Consider the following 12,703-nt stretch of genomic DNA (forward strand, 5'->3'; position numbering starts at 1 on the left):
TTAAATTGTTGATTGAGAGGAGAAAAGAAAGATAAGTAATTTTAGAGATGTAATACTGTGTGGAGGCAAATGTCTATGTGGGGGTTTAGTGCAGCTTGAAGGCCCTGAGGATGAGGTAAGGAGTAGAGAAGAATATCAGATTGGCAGAGAGGGGCAAGACAGGCCACAGGGCGGGCCCTCTGCCTACTTTTCAAAGTTGGACTTAGTCCCAGCCCTGGAGAGAAAAGAAGAATGCTTACCCTTCCCTCCTGTATCATGTTGTCCTCAATTCCCAGGACCCGTGACTCAGACTGACTGTTTATAGATATTGTAAATTAAATAGTCTTTTGTGTGATCATCTGAAACCAATTGTCATTTATAATATCTGTGCTGTAGGAAAATATGACACCTATCACATAAGCACTACGTGTTTCTGTGCGTGAATAGAAAGCTGTCTGGATAGATGGGAGGTAGGAAATGCATATGGTCTTCAGACAACCAATTAAAATACTTTTGAGCCATAGCCATTAATGAGCTTGGGAATGTCTATATTATGTTGGCATGAAGTGGGGCATAGCCACAGCACAGCTTTACATATTCAGCCCTGTTTGTGCCTTTGGTGGTGCTGCCACTGTCATACCAGTTAAACCATAAATCACTGTATTTTGATTGCTCAATTTTCTGTTTTTTCTACACTGGCTTTTTCTATGCAGATGTTTTACTCTTTCAAACTTATGTTATTATTTTTTTTGTTCCTTATCTTTCTTGCTTGCTTTTCTCATCTCACTCCCATGAAGCCTCTGATGTTCTATATAATCAGCACATTTTTTACGTAAATTCCTTTACATATTTTAATTGCAAATTGTGTTGGGGAATTCTTCTCTCCCAAAAACTGGAGGATTTCTTTGTGGGGATTGTTCTGCAGGCATTTGTAATTATTGGAGGTTTTGTCCCATGCAAATTCCATTTGTATCTTAGCACAAAGGAGCGGCCATTGTTGGCAATGTAACTAGCTTCAGTCGTCTCCATTTGCTGAGTAGGAAGGAAATAAAATCCTAGTTCTACAGAGAAGGAATTTTTTGACCCTTTTTGGCCTCTGTTTGGATTTCTTTTTTTTTTTTTTTTAGTAAATTCCACTTGAGTATTTTTCTTTTAATCTTTTTTTTTTAATTTATTTATTTATTTATTTTTGGCTGTGTGGGGTCTCCGTTTCTGTGCAAGGGACTTCTCTAGTTGCGGCAAGCGGGGGCCACTCTTCATCGCGGTGCGCGGGCCTCTCACTATCGCGGCCTCTCTTGTTGCGGAGCACAGGCTCCAGACGCGCAGGCTCAGTAGTTGTGGCTCACGGGCACAGCCGCTCCGTGGCATGTGGGATCTTCCCAGACCAGGGCTCGAACCCATGTCCCCTGCATTGGCAGGCAGACTCTCAACCACTGCGCCACCAGGGAAGCCCTGGATTTCTTTTTAATCATTTTCCTCTCCATCTTGTTTTTTTGTGTATCATGTACTCTGTGCACATAATAGACTCTATTTACAGTATATGAGTTGTTCAGATTATAGGGTGTTACCTAACCTTAGAAATTCTAATTTGAAGAGGCTTTTTAAATAGGTATTTGACAAGCCTATCAGAATGATGCTACAGTTTTCACATTTGGATTTGTTGAACCCTCTCCTAACCAACCTCTTCAAGGATTCTCAGAGTTTACTTACTAATTTAGTCAGCTCTTTCTTTGGTGTTGATAGCAAAAGTGTTATTCATTTATGGGAACCTGACTATTTCAGACTATGGAGAAGCTGAAAGCAACAAGTCTTATTTATATCTAGTAAATAAACAGGGAACCGGCCTGTTCTCAGTCATCCTCAGCATAGCCAGGCTAACTGTAGGATCAGTGAAACTGCTTTCTCAAGCCCTTTTGCCCTAAAGCATCATTATTTTTCCCAGAGAAACCCTATAAAAGCTTTATCTCAAAAGGGTGATATTCCTAAAAGGAATCCGTGCTCCTTTTCATTTCGTCTTTTTCATCCTTCATTTTCTTTAATGATCCACTGTTGGAAGTCAATGGAGAAAATGCTCTTCTTAAGGCTATAGCTAAGCAAGATGGCATCTGAACCATTTACCAACCTCTTTTCTCAATTTCTTTGACTATAAACTAGAGGTATTAAATTTTGTTGTCTATCCAGCTTATAAAGGAGATAGAACAATCACTGAGGAAAAGCCTTTGATGTACTTCCAAAGGATTAGAGGAAAAACATAGGGTATCCTTCTCTTAGCAATAAATTACACTTTGGTAATGAATTCTAAAGAGAATCCAAAGTAATTATAAATGAATAATATTTTATTGAGCATCAATTGTGCTATGACATAGTCACTACCATTCCAAAAGAAAAAAATTCTATGATATATGGTGCCATGCTTCAACGGTTGACAGTCTAATCAGGAAATAAGACCAGCACTCAGAAGACCAATCAAATAGATGTAAAAGACAGTATATAGTTCTTTCATATGAAGAACGTATTACAATAAAAAATAACTTTGAAAAAAATTTTGAAATAAAAATCACCTCCATAGTCTTCAATGTAGATAAAACTATTTCTGATTTGTTCAGTATTACTTTTCTGCTCTTTATAATTATGTAAAGGTTTTATCATAAATACAAGGAATAGTTATATTAGTCTGATTTATTTTTTCAAAACTTATTGACCACCTACCGTATGCCATGCAAAGTGCTAGGGTATATGAGGAAGTGGTTGAAAAACAGATTCAACCAATAAAATAGGAATAGACTGGAATGCCCAGTTCCCATTGTACACTGTCTCATAATTCACTGGACATTGTTAGTCCTTCTGAAGATATGGTAGCTACCACCAACACCAGTGAAATGAACCAACTCTTTATTTTTACAGCTTCTCACTTTACATTTTATGCCTAGATTACCTAAGAAGTTGTTTTTAATATGCTTTTAGGGGCTAAGATCTCTCTTTAGTATGTTCTTAGGGATACTATTAGTTTATAGTGCATTTATTGGCACTCAATAAATAGTTACTCGTAACAAATCACAGGGGAAGAAAGTTCTTGGGAACAACATATTGTTAACTATAAAGCAGAAAGCTACTGAATTAGCTTCCTTGAAGTTTTAAATTCCAAACATTAAAGTTATTCATTTTAGTGGCTACTTTATCTCAAGCAGCAGCTGAATAGAAAATCCTGGTTTCACAGAAAAGCAGCTCTCCTGTGCCCTACGTGGTAAAGGGATAAGATTCTAAAATTAAAAAGGCATTTGTCTCCTTTAAGTATTGACTTTCTATTAATTTTTAAAGACTCAGAACCACAATATTTTGCCTTTTAGGTGTACATATATCAAATAAAAACCTAAACCCCTTTTTAAACTATTTTTCTCTAAATACTAAAGCAATTTATTGTGTTCTGCTTTCAAAATCCAGTAGGGGGAGAACTAGGGTGTGTGTGTGTGTGTGTGTGTGTGTGTGTGTGTGTGTGTGTGTGTGTGAAGTACCTTGTAGTTTACAAACTGCTTTTACATGCTGTCTCATTTGTTTCTCATAATAACTTTTGAAGTAGATAATTATTATCTTTTTTAATATAAATGATACTATAGTCTATAGATCAGTGTTTCCAAAGTGTGATACTCAAAATTATTTAAGTATACAAGGTATTTAATCAATCATTTAATTATTTTAACACATATTAGAAAAATATCTAACTATTAATATTAAATGTATTTATAAATTTATAATATATATAACATTAAACTCATGATTTTACTGATAATATTGCTTAGCATAAGGACTTAGCTAACTGAAAAAGTTTGTTTTAAAGAGATGATAAATAATATATCAGTGACAACATGGTTATGACAAAAAAAATGAGAATGATACACAAATGAATGAAGTATAAGAAGCCTACCTACCATAGTGGAGATGAAGGTAGACTTTTTAAGAACTGAGGGTACTGAAGTTTAAGACATGTTTATGTTTTTCTTGACACAGGGGAGAAAATGGCTTTAAAGAAGGAATTTCTAAAAGTTCATTCACTGTTGCTTGTTTGTGCCTCAGGCATGAAGCTGTTTTTTATCGATATGTATCTGTAATCTGTTTGTAAATCAGCCAAACCAGGTTCTTCTTCAAACCTTTAGGAAATACCCTCATGCTACATTTGTATGAATATTTTTTAAAGTCTCTCCCAAATAACCTTTTTGTCTCTGCAACCAGTTTTTTTCATCTAGTCTTTCTAAATCTCAAAGTTATCAAGATACCCCTTATTTTAAAATATCTATATATTTAGAGTTTAACCGGGTTTTATTCCAAAATGACATAAAGATTCTTAAGGTACATAGCTCTGCATGGGAGAGAAAATTCCCTTCCAATTATTTATAGAGTATTGGTCCTCAAAATAGAAATTCATTTTAATTATAAAAAGGCTAACTCACATAAAAATGCTTTGTTCTGTCTCTCTCTCTTTCTCTCAAGAAAGCCAGAGAAAAAGAATTTGTTGTCTATTTCCAGCATTGTTTATGGAGAAAGCACTAATGTTCAGTAGCCCAATATAAATTATCATATCCAGGGCCAGTTTTCTAAGCATAAATACAGTAATAACATCTAAGCTCTATAGTACTCCATAGTTTCCAAAGAACTTTCACATACATTATATTGTTCAGTCCTTAGAACTCCCTGGGAGATGGTCAGGATAGGTGGTGATGGTGGTGGTAGCCCTATTCAGTAGATTTGGAAAAAAGTATTTAAGAGATTAAGTGACAATGTAAGTAGCAGAATTGCTACTCAAAGCCAGAATTCTTATCACTCTGTATATCTGTTGGAAAAGGGCAATTTATCTAGCTATCCTAACTGGATAGAAATATTCCTTAGACTATGTTGATGTCCATTGTTTTGATCCTGTATTCATCAAGAAACTTTCTGGTAAAATATGGACTTCTGAGTGATGTTAACCCATGAAGAAGTCAATGTCTGTAAAAATGACCAATATCACTTTTTTTTCTCTTTCCCTAAATGGTTGATGTGAAAATTAAGAATTTGGCATTCTGATATATAAATGGGTACCTTGTGAGTTGTTTAGCATTAATCAATTCCTTGGTTCCTGATCATCCCTGGTTAAGCAGGTGTTTCCTCACCTGAGCAATCAACCATCAACTTGTGCTTTCTTTCTCTCATTCTGTCATCATCATAATTTCATTAGGTAATGACCTAATGAAACCATTGGACTAATTAACAATTTTAAGGCCTTGGCTTTCCCTCTTTGGAGGGAAAAAAAGGCAGGTTCTTAGATGTGATTTCTATTCACAACATTTCAGAATATTTTATTCTTGTACAAATGGATATTCTCTTCCCTCACCCCCAGCCCTTGCAGTAACAAAATATTATTTAGAACTGGGAACATTTATCAGAAAACAGGGATCACAATTATGTCTTCTAAGAATAGCTCTCTTTGTGAAACGTAACTGTGGATGAGCTCTTTTGGGAGATGCTAATAGGTATTTCTGACGCAGGTTCAGTCACCTGTGGACTCTGCCACAATGTCCCCAGTAGAGAGGACAGCAGCCTGGGTTCTGAACAATGGGCAATATGAAGAGGATGTAGAAGAAACCGAGCAAAATCAAGATGAAGCCAAGCATGCCGAGAAGGTAGAACCTAGTCTGTCTTTATTGCCCGCACAGTGATAGGCCACCCAAAGGGTCGTCTAGCCAAGGAGATGATCTCCCCAGGGTCCCCAACTTCAGCTCCACCTCTTATGTTAACCCTTATATGCGTATCTGTGTATGATAATTCAGTAGTGTCTGTGTTTGAAAATATGCGGAAATGTCCATCAAGCTGGGGTGGGAGGATTAGCTCTAATTTTTTTTTTTTTTTTAATATGAGTTGCCTTAACTTGGAGAAAACTCTGCTACTCATTTCTAGTCATTTTAGGTGAATATTTAGTGTTTCTGTATAACTAACCATAGTCAAGATTACCCTTGGACTAGACTTCCTTTCTATATCTTTGTAATGATTTTGTCTTTTTTTGTTTTTGTTTGTTTATTTATTTATGTATTGGCTGCGTTGGGTCTTCGTTGCTGTGCACGGGCTTTCTCTAGTTGCCACAAGCAGGGGCTACTCTTGTTGCAATGCACGGGCTTCTCATTGCAGTGGCTTCTCTTGTTGCAGAGCACAGGCTCTAGGCACATGAGCTTCAGTAGTTGTGGCTTGCAGGCTTCAGTAGTTGTGGCTCATTGGCTCTAGAGCGCAGGCTCAGTAGTTGTGGTGCACGGGATTAGTTGCTCCGCGGCATGTGGGAATCTTCCCAGACCAGGGCTCGAACCCGTGTCCCCTGCATTGGCAGGCAGATTCTTAACCACTGCGCCACTAGGGAAGTCCCTTTTTTTGTTTTTCTTTTCACCTTTTCTAGGTAAAGAACTTGTAACACTATAGCTGATTTTTTAAAAGACATTGACTAAAAAAAAAAAAAAAAGAAAAAAGAAAAGACATTATCTATTGCTTCAGTTTTGTTTCGTTTCGTTTTGTTAAGAAAAGTTGACATGAAGAATAAGGATTATCAAACAAGAACATTGACATCATGTATGGCATTACCTCATTTAATTAACAGCCAGACAAGTAGCTTCTGCTTACTTATCAGCAGGATCCTAAACTATGCTTATTGATGCAGTCTACCTCTTCAAACTGTATAAGAACTGTCATCTTTGACCTTCTGGATTAATAAGCATAGTGTAGGACCATGATGTTGGATAAGCAGAAGCTAACTGTCTGATTGTCAATTAAATGGAATATTATGTAAAAATACATTGCATTTTACAAAGCAGCATACAGATTTATCATTAATTACTAATGAATTTAAATAGGCCATATACAAGAAAGCTTAATGCTTCTCGCCTCACCCAGAAATTTGACATTCCAGTTACTCAAACCCCAACCCACAGCAGCTTCAGTACAAGAAAGGGCCACGTAACCAATTGAATTATATAAAGCTTTAGTGAATATAAATGTATATAAAGCTTTAGTGAGAAAACAGACATATGTGTTCCAACAAGCAGTAGCAAACTGGGCAGATGAACGACATCATGAAAATAGGCCAAGAGGCAGTATTAATCAGCCCCAGAGAACATGTAGGCCTTTTGCTTAGAGCTTGTGACCTGAATGGTTTACGCTTTTATAGCTGGGGAGAAAGCAGCCATAAAATTCTATTTATTGGTTTAGTAACTTAACATTATGGAAGTGCTGCTTGCTCTCTAAAGGGCTGGCTCTAGTACGGTGAAAGAATGGCAGTCTGATGAGTGAAGGCATGTCAGAGATCCTACAGTACAGGTGATGATACAGAAATCTTTTCTCATGTAGACCACTGGCTTTTGGCTTATTTTAAGTTATCTGTCAGGCTTCTAAGTGCTTGATCTTTTTTTTTCCTGCTCCCATTTGATACCGTCACAGATTGGATGTGGCTTGCAGGAACTGGTGGTTTAATGTGGAGAGTGATACATAAATGATATAGATTTGGAATGCCAAGGTAAGATGAAAAATGTAATTTTAGGAGGTGGGCAGAGCTCCTAAGTGATTCCTGTTGATAATTTTAAAGAACATCAGCAGCCCGTGGGATGGCAGTTCAGGCAGCCTCCAGCTCCATTGCCTAGGGTTTCTTTCGTAAAAAATAAATCACTAACGACTAAAACCAGCGTAACTCCAGTATTTCTCTCCTTGTCTGTGGCGCCTCTTCTCCTCTGCTCTAGTACGAACAGGAAATTACGAAACTGAAGGAGCGCCTGCGAGTGTCCAGCCGGCGGCTAGAGGAGTATGAGCGCCGGTTGCTGGTGCAGGAGCAGCAGATGCAGAAGCTGCTGCTGGAGTACAAGGCCCGGCTGGAGGACAGCGAGGAGCGGCTGCGCAGGCAGCAGGAGGAGAAGGACAGCCAGATGAAGAGCATCATCAGCAGGTTAGAGGTCGCCTGGCGGTGGACGTGGGCTGGGTAGCTAGGGCTGTGAAGAGGTGGGACGATGACCCAGAGAATCCTAAAGCAATGGCAGCAAAAGCCATTTTCCACTCTACGTGTCCTCTGTGGTACTTGGTACAAAGGTGACGGCTGACTATACCTCTTACGCTTTTCTAAATGTGAGACCTTAGTGCACTTCCTTTAAAGATAGAGGTAGTCTATTTTCCTTTAGTTGTAACGATTAGAAAAAACTAAAACTTAGTGACTCCCTTGAGAGGTCTCAGAGGAAAACTGAATCTTAAAAATGTACGTATTCAATGTCCAAGGCTAACTTAGTTTTTTAGAACAAGCCCAGAGAGGTGGAAGGGAGTTTCATGGGATGTCTTTAGGGCCAGAGAATTAAGGGAGAAGGCCAGGGACGTCCAAGGGAGGCTAAGGGAGGGGGCAATTTTACCAAATGCTACATAGCACTTACTATGGGCCAGGTACTTTTCTAAGCACTTTACAGATAAAATTTGTTTAATCTGTTAATAATAATTTGATTAATGCCAACCTCTGAAGTAGGCATTATTATTATTCTCATTTTACAAATAAAGAAACAGGCAACAAATTCATTAAGTCACTTGCCCAAGGTCACTTAGTGTTGCTGCTGGGATTTGAGGCCATGCTTATGACCACTGTGCTTCAGTGTTGTTAAATGCTGTAGGCAGGTCAAGTAACTTAAAGTCAGAGAAGGTTTGCTGTTTTAGCAGCACAGAAGTATTTAGCAGTCTTACCGAGAGGCTTTTCATGGAGTTAAACATCAGGGGGTTAAGATGTGAATGGTGGATGAGAAAGAAAGTAGACCTACTATGTGTAGAGTACGCTCTGAGGAAACTTAGCTGTTCAGGGGAAGAGGAAGGTCACCTGTTACAAGACAACAAGATTAAGAGAGGGTTTGGTTTTTGTGGGTTGGTTTGCTATTTTAAGATGAAATAAGTTGTGCTGAGGAAAGGATCTGATAGAAAAGAGGGAGATGATAATTGTGGGAATGCTATTCCAGAGGAGGTGAAAATCCAGTCCCAGTAGAGAAATCAACTTTGGATGTCTTCTTCTAAGGTGGGTGAGAAGATAGAGCATGGTTGCAGATCTTATACTAGGAAGGAGTGGCAGTACTGAGCTGTCCTGAGTGCGGGTTTCTTGTCCTCTATGTTAGCCAGCTCTCTCCTTGAAGATGTTGATCTCTCCTTACTACCCAATTCTAGGCTAATGGCTGTGGAAGAGGAATTGAAGAAGGATCATGCTGAGATGCAAGCAGTTATCGATGCAAAGCAAAAAATAATTGATGCACAGGTAAGCAGATTCTTAATCTAGTGGAAGGCACTTGTTTATAATAACTGTTATCTCCTGACTTCCCACCCCTTGCAAATGCCAAGGCACATGATGGACAATAGGTCACTGGAAAGTTCTCAGCATTACCTTTTGAAGAGTAAAAGAGTTTCTTTGTGACCTCTATGACCTTTCCTTTCCTTTACTGGTGACAAGTCTGTTAACCTAGCAAAGTTTTAGCGTGCTTAGTGCAGTTGCTCGACAAATCTCAACCTAGTGCATGATGGGGTTTACTTCTTTCCTTCTGGAAAGGAGGGCATTCTCTAAGGGGGTACCTGTGAAAAGTACACTGCATGTGTCTGGCTTGTGACCTCCACTGACCATTGCTTGGCTATGATGTTCACAGTCTTGTCAGTCACGTCCACTGTGCCATCAGCCTCTGGCCCCAAACAGTAGTCTAGCTGCAGGGGAAAGACAGGGTGGTGAAAGGTACCCTTCCTTGTTATTCTTTTGGTTCTGGATTTGGCGTTGATGCCTGGGATTCGCTTGGCTGCCCTCCTCTGTTGGCGCTGTGCTTGGAGAGCCTCTTTTGGTTGATGAAATCGGAACCTGGGCCTCTGCTCACTGCAGCTTCTACCTGTGACAATAATGGCATGACGGACCACTGCCAAGAGCACCCCCTCCCAGGTTCACATCAGTGATCAGAGCAAAACCCAGGAGGCAGGAAATGTTTCTAATTCCTTTTTCATTTTATCAGTGCAAAACATGGTTGTATTTCTTAGAGTGAAACAAATAACAAACGGCAGTGCAGCTTGGATGTGGCTGGTCTGGCCACTGAATGCATCACCTCCCCGAAGACCACCCAGCCAGGTTCGCGTTTCTCACCCTTAAGTACCGTATCATTTCCCTAAGCTCTGAAATCAAAATGGGAGCAAGGACTTTATGTCCAACTTTCTTCTCTCCTTATCAGCCAGTAGTCAGTCTATGGTAGAGCCCCCAGTATTCTTAAACAGGCATTTTACCCCCAGTCTAGTTTCCTGACAGGGCTAATATGGGATGGGGTTTATTTTACAAAGGAATTGGGAGTAAGGCTGAAAGCACAGCCATGGGAAGAATGCGTCATGGGCCTCCTACTCCCTCACATACACGAGACCCGGAAGTCGAGTGTGAGTTGTCATGCTCTCTCGTCAGCACGGTTCCCAGAATATTTTGGACCCTTGAACTCTGCAGTTTCTGGATATTTAGACCTCCTAAGAGTCAGAAGAAAGTTCTTACTTGGTCCATTTTTTAAACTTTTCTAGGTGTCCCCAAGGTAGGTGAGGGAAGGGTAGCAGAGACAAGGCCTTCTCGACACACTGTAAAAATTCATCTGAGAGGCTTAAGAGAAACAGCCTGGATAAAGAAGGCAATTTAGTCAGGAAAACAAGTGTTGATAAGTGTTCACTTTGGGATCTTCAATATGACGGTGTAAAGCAGAGAGAGTTCTATTAATAACTACACCCGAATAGATTTTAGTTCTAATGAGATCATACAGACCGTTTTAATAATTTCAGCTTGTCTAAAACCATGTCAGTCTTAAGCAGAGGGAGCTTGGGGGTGTCGTAGTCGTGGCTCTGTGCATATAGTATTTCCACTTTCTCGGTTGCCTGTCAAGACAACCTCATCATTAGCTTCTGTAGATTTCTACCCCACCCCTGCCCCCCATTTTGACATCTAGGGTAAGATGACCAGGTATGAAGCATGAGTCATAGGCATAGAAGATGAAAGCAAGGGAGGGAATCAGGTTCATCAGGGCTCAAAAACTCTGGAAAGTAAGGACCTTCTCTCAGTTAACACGAGGGCGTCACCATTCAGGAATGGGAGAACTCTTATCCTCAAAGCATCAGTCAATGTCAGACTTGTGGTCTGGCTAAACTAGATAACAGTTTGGGTCCATATTTCAGGCAGTGGTTTTCAAATGGTTTGATTCTGTGGACTATTTTGGTGGAACCAGAGATACCTTCCATAGATTGCTTTCCAGCTGCTCCTGCTGACCATTCAAGAACAAGGGCTTCTCTCAACTAAATTTATTACTATATAATAAATTTTCTACTGGAGGCTCACTATGGATCCCTAAAGAACACTTGGAGAATCCATTAGACCACATTTTGAAAACCACTGCACCATGCACAGCACAGATGATAAACACTAAAACTAGTTTTTTAAAAAATTATAATCTCCTTAAAAGGAAGGTTTCCCAGTTCCAGCTGTTGTCTCACTGATACATTAAAATCTTATTCTAGCAAAAGACTATGAAAATCCTTTAGTGTCTTTTGTAACAAATGACTTTTCCTTTGAAAGGATAAATCTTACATCTTAAGTGTTTGATGGAGCAGAGCAGCCCTTCTGGCATTATTTAATAGAATGAGGACATGTTTGGGGGTGAAAGCTTCCCAGCGAGGGAACCCATACTTTTATGTCCCTGACATCTGCCTTGGTGCCACTGGCAGTTAAAAAATATTTCTGAAATGAATTGTTTTCCTTATACTAGCGATGGGCCCAACATTTCCCAAAACAGGACAGGTCAGGTACCCAGCGAACTGGTTTCCATCTTCTCTCTCAGCAGCCCTGTGCCCCTACAGACAAGGCTGGTCCCTGAACTCATCCTCTCCATCTCCTCGAGTCAGTTTATGCTCCAAAGGCCCCACCGGGGTCAGCCACTTTCCACTGGAACCGGGAGAGGATGAGTACTCCCCTGGTGACCCTGTCCTGGGCCTTGTAGCAGCACCATGGAGATCCTGGTGATGGTACTAAGGGACCATTTCTTAAACGTCAGACCAGGGGCTGTGCCACCTTTCACCCCCCAGGATCTCTCCATGTGACTCAGATGGAGGACTTCCTCCTAGGAGAAGCAAGCAGCTGCCTAGTTACTGTTGCAAGTGATATCTCCGCTGTGTTAAATTACAGGTCATAAATGGAGATGAGATTATGCAAACAGGCAAGTAACCCGTCCATTCTCTAGCTGAGCAGTTCCCAGCCCTGGCCCGGTACACTGGCCTCCTACACATTCCAGCTCCTGCACTCCCCACACTTGAAATCCTTCCTGTCAGGCAGGAACTAGATTGCTTTGCCATTCAATCCAGGCAGAATGGAGAAGTCAAGGCCATCTTTTGCCAACTGAACTTGACTTTCAAAAGTCCCTGTTTGATTTTTTTTTCTTTTATTTTTTGTTTTACTTTGAAAGGTTGGCAGTGGGGGGAGTTACAGAAGGGAGTTTCTCCACTTGGAAACTTTCAACTGTTTAGTAGAAGGGCTGCTTGACTTCAGCTGTTACTCTTGCAGGAAATAAATAAATACAATCATTCTTAGCCTTTTTTGACCCTTTAAGAATCAAATAATTTTTCATGAATGCCTAATTTCTTTGGATCAACTCTAAAGAATCCTGCACTCCTTAGAATTGAGGCATGATAATTTATCCTAATACTAAAATAT

General features: G+C 39.9%; 1 protein-coding gene across 5 annotated transcripts in view; it reads left to right on the forward strand.

Annotated features, from left to right (window-relative positions):
* The window catches only part of RASAL2 (RAS protein activator like 2), a 387,777-nt gene that overhangs the window by 372,869 nt on the left and 2,205 nt on the right, over positions 1-12,703 (forward strand). For all 5 annotated transcript variants that reach the window (XM_036849962.1, XM_036849970.1, XM_036849980.1 and 2 more), the window contains 3 exons: positions 5,499-5,633; positions 7,725-7,927; positions 9,169-9,256. In XM_036849962.1, coding sequence (XP_036705857.1) covers positions 5,499-5,633; positions 7,725-7,927; positions 9,169-9,256 — 426 coding nt within the window. The remainder of the gene's footprint in view (positions 1-5,498; positions 5,634-7,724; positions 7,928-9,168; positions 9,257-12,703) is intronic.

The sequence above is a fragment of the Balaenoptera musculus genome, chromosome 1 (genome assembly GCF_009873245.2).
Source record: "Balaenoptera musculus isolate JJ_BM4_2016_0621 chromosome 1, mBalMus1.pri.v3, whole genome shotgun sequence".
Lineage (NCBI taxonomy): Eukaryota > Metazoa > Chordata > Mammalia > Artiodactyla > Balaenopteridae > Balaenoptera > Balaenoptera musculus.